Source organism: Lytechinus variegatus, chromosome 10 (genome assembly GCF_018143015.1).
Source record: "Lytechinus variegatus isolate NC3 chromosome 10, Lvar_3.0, whole genome shotgun sequence".
In the NCBI taxonomy this organism is placed as follows: domain Eukaryota; kingdom Metazoa; phylum Echinodermata; class Echinoidea; order Temnopleuroida; family Toxopneustidae; genus Lytechinus; species Lytechinus variegatus.
This window is the reverse complement of record NC_054749.1, coordinates 14,147,816-14,152,152: the sequence shown is the minus strand read 5'-3', so window position 1 is coordinate 14,152,152 and position 4,337 is coordinate 14,147,816. Positions and strand designations below refer to the sequence as shown.

The window sequence follows — 4,337 nt, the reverse complement described above, 5'->3', positions numbered from 1 at the left end:
TAAGTATCCAAAAGGAGGGGGCAAGGCAAGAGAATAAAACAGAGAGGAAGGAGAAAGGAGGAAGGGGAAGAGAGGGCCAGGGCCCTGTTTCATAAAAAGTTGTTATGATAGCAACTCCTGCTGGAATGTTAACTACCATGGTAACAGTGAGAATGCCCATTTCATAAAAAAAAGTTATGATAGCAACTCTTGCTGGAATGGCAACTTTTATTATAAAAGCCAATCAGGAAGCAGAATTCTCACTTTTGCCATGGTAGTTACCATTCCAGCAGGAGTTGCTATCATAGCAACTCTTTATGAAACAGGGCCTTGAATGGCTTTTTTTGGTGAAAGTTGTCATTCCAGCAAGAGTTATTGTAACAGCTCTTTATGAAATGGGGTCCAGATCCAACAACATAATGCTTTTTTCATCTAAGTAAATCTACCTATGGGCCATCCACCCCCCCCCCCCACTCTCTCTCTCTCTCTCTCACACACACACACTTTCTTTTCTATCTCTGACTACAAACAGAGTAAAAGGATTCATACAGAGAAAATGTTTCAAACCCCAAATCAAATAAATTGATTAAATTCTAGAAGCACAATGTACTTTATGATGGTGAAATTTACTTTAATTTTCATTTGTTTGCCTTGTTTATTATAGGTATTCAGGATTACTTCCTAAAGCATTTGGCTTGTGATGAAGCACCAAATACTAATTACAGATCATTGATTGAGGGACAAAACTACCTTAGATCTGGGTGGATTGGAGAAATAACCCACCAGTTGCAAAGTTCAGGTATCATAGTGCTTAAAGGAAATGTACGTTATTCACAACATATTAACAATTATCATGAAGTACAAGTGACAATGAAAAGAGAAAATGCAGAAATCATTCAAGTACAATGTGACTGCATGGCAAACCAAGGGAGATGCTGCAGTCACACAGCAGGCCTTGCATACAAAATTAATCAAGCAGCTCTAAAGGGTTACACTGGTGTGGCCTGCACAGACTCGGCCTGTTTGTGGAATAAGTCAACAACACAGAATGTTCTTCCAGACTTTGTTGAAAACATCCGTGCTCGAGACAACACTGCATCAAAGTCCACATCTGTAACCAGCAAGGCACTAGAGACAGATAAATATGTCATCACTGTGATGTTATCTTCTGGAGGCTGTACTCCTTCATTTTCTTCTTCATCTTCAACTTCTTGAGATGATTCTACATGTCCATGTTCCTCTTCAGAAGTACTGGTCTCGCTTTCTTGTTGAAGACATCTCCTCTTTGGAGGTGCTCTACCAGTTGATAACCCCTTCTGTTGGGGAAAACATAAGTGAAAACTTGAGAAATCTTAAAAATAAAGGAAAGAAATGAACAAAAAAAATCCAATATAAATATTCTTATTAAAAAATACCAAACAAACAAACAAATGGATAAATATACAGTATCTTTCATGGCAAGTAATTTCTCCATTTATAAGCAAAAGAAGTCACAAAATTATATCTACAAAAAAGAAAGAATAATAATAAATGGAAAAAGTTCATTTCTTAGGCCCTATCACGTTTATAATTTACCTTCCTTCAGAATTCAGGTTGGATGCAGTACTGGCATTCACTTCCTTTTTACATAAATTTAACTTTATTGCCTTGAACAGGTTACTTACATGAGGATCATATCCCATATGAAGAACTGGGTATGGGTGTGCCTCCGTCGGTTTACCGTCAGGAAAATGAATCCCACACACCTGTGAATACATAGAAAGAAAATATTTAGCACAGTCCACTATGGGTTGCATGTATTGCCAAATGATACAATATATTTTATATGCATGAGGAAAACTTAAGAGAAATGATTAGACAGCTGTTTGTATGACACGGCTCACTGAATTACAAGGTGGACACCAGGCTCATTGCATGGACTTTCAAAATGGACTCTAAGCAAATAATTATCCTTGAACTTGAAGTATTTGGTCATGAGTTCCCCACCCCGAGTATTAAAATTCAAATAGAAATCCTTAGCAAAATTTTGCAAATAAGCTTTAAAGGTAATAAGCAGTAGTGGGAAAGGTAGCGCTTTGAATATCTAACTACTTTGTTAGGTGGAATGAAAGCTACTACATGAGCTGATGTAGAATTATTAATTTCGAACACATAGTTGATGTTTTTTGAAAGATATACGTTTAGAAATGGCTAAAATATCAACCAAATATACGTCAAGTTCTCAGTGCGGGCCCGCGTCGAAAATTCCCACCATATGGAAAACTAGCGGACAGAAGGTCCTCGCTGCACGCTCGCACCCTTATAACACGCAGAATTCCCTTGCATCATACCCCTTTTTCACAAACTAATGTGTATCAAGGACAAGCGTTGATTCAGATCAAATTTCCGCCCCCCTGAAATGAATGTTAACAACTTATTCTATCAGATGACCATAATTTTTTTTACATTCAATTGGTCGGAAATATGGCACTTTATTACATAAAATCACTCAAAACCATCCATAGTCAGGAATATGTATTGGGATAATGAGTTTGGGGGACATTTTTATAGTACCCGGGTGGATTATATCCGTCGTCACATCGCTGGGTGATGGTATCAAGAATTTCCGCCCAGTTTATAATAAAGGGCACATTGTAAGGCAAATACTCATGAAAGAACCATGGAGATTGGTTAATAAGGAAATAGTGCACTTTTATAATCAAATCAGAGGAGATTTTCTTTGTGACACTGATGTCCGAAGAGCAAACCTACACTCGACGTGCATTGTGTCCGTCGGTGTGTTGTTCGAGTCACAGCGGTTTTCTAGCTGTTTCCATGGCAGTGCTGTATATTTTATTAGGAATATATAAATATACCTTGTCAGTCCGAACTATGGATATAAATATATCAGATACCATTATTTTTGCCAACAAAAATCAATTTTATTCTCTGAAAGTTGGATATGTCTCTGAATATTGTGACGGGTCCATTATGTATACGAGGGGTGCATCCTAGCTTATCACTGCATTGGTAAGTCTGAAATTTAAGTTTTGCTTATTCATTTAACTTTAAATGATGTTTTAAATGTTCAAACAAGGATTATTCATGAAATTGACACAAGATATTGCGAATCAACGCTGAAACATTATTTGTGATTCATTTTATCCCTCGGTTATGCTATTTCCCCCATAAGCCGCAATGGTCTGCGAGGTCTGCAAACGTCGTCTGCTATGTTTTTTACATGTCCGGTACACTGTATGCAAGTTTTCGATATGAGAGTGAACAGTGTGTGTGTGTGTGAACCACTATGTGATTAAGCCGAGAGTGTTGGGGTAGGTGGTTTGTAGCGAGGGTATAAGGTAACAGTTGATATACTATCATTTGAATTAATTTACTGAAAATCATTGGAAATCATGAATAGAATACTAGCTTATCTCACTCATGTCATGTATCTTTTCATGCAAGCCATTATTAGCAACTTTATGCGAACTTTCATTTTGCTACCATTAATTACTGTTTCTTACCTTTAAGAGTGTACTACCGGTACCGGTACCCCTTCAATTTGTGCAATTTTAATACCCTTGTACTTGTATTGTACATGTTTTTGTGTACAAGCAGGGACCATAGACAGGACTGACTACCTTTAATAGTACCTTGTAATGACCGTTGCCCGCCCCCTCCAGACCCCAAGTGACCGTTCGATCGCGGCATGGCAGCCGCGCCGGCCGAACTCACTAATGGCACTGTAGCTGTCGCACTCGGCGTTGGTACTGCACTGCCGCAGTAAAACGGGAGCCTATTGTTTACATGTTTTCATTCGTTAAATTGTACGTCAAACTACATAATAATAATGTCACAACAAAATTAGATCTCTTACTACGTACCACACTATGTTTCTTAACTTTAAAGTCCTTTCTGTTGATGTTTTTTATCCACTGGCGACGCATTCCTTCATCACGGCCTGGAAACCTATGCAGGGAGTACGGCTTCACACACAAACAGGCTTCACGAGTCCAAGGCGAGTGAATTTCACATTCACTTTGCTTCCAATCCTGAAGCTTTCTCCAATTGTTGTGGCAATTGAACACAACACAGCTGCGACCTGAACTCCTCCGATTAATGCTCATTGTGAATCTTACAAGAAATCTGCTCAATTGGTCCAAAATTAAAAAAAATCGAACGAATGTACCAAATACCCTACTGACTTGTGTACTATAAAAGTTGATTCGCCCACCGCAGCATGGCGACCAGTCTGCTGCCCTCTCACGTCTCACGTCCCTGCTATATTCATGACCTTTTTTACTTCTTTCTCCTAGTTTTCCAATAACTATTTAGCCATTCTCCCCAAAACACATATTTAAAAAATCGACATGTGAAGG

The 4,337-nt window shown here is 38.5% G+C and overlaps 1 protein-coding gene across 1 annotated transcript; it reads right to left on the bottom strand.

Moving 5' to 3' along the window:
- Positions 1-587: 587 nt before the first annotated feature.
- On the bottom strand, positions 588-3,951 carry LOC121422989. Its single transcript, XM_041618255.1, has 3 exons — positions 3,843-3,951; positions 1,644-1,724; positions 588-1,295 (listed from the first exon to the last, which is right to left on the bottom strand). The coding sequence occupies exons 1-3, from the start codon at positions 3,903-3,905 to the stop codon at positions 969-971; spliced, it is 471 nt and encodes a 156-aa protein (XP_041474189.1). The 5' UTR covers positions 3,906-3,951; the 3' UTR covers positions 588-968.
- Positions 3,952-4,337: the final 386 nt, after the last annotated feature.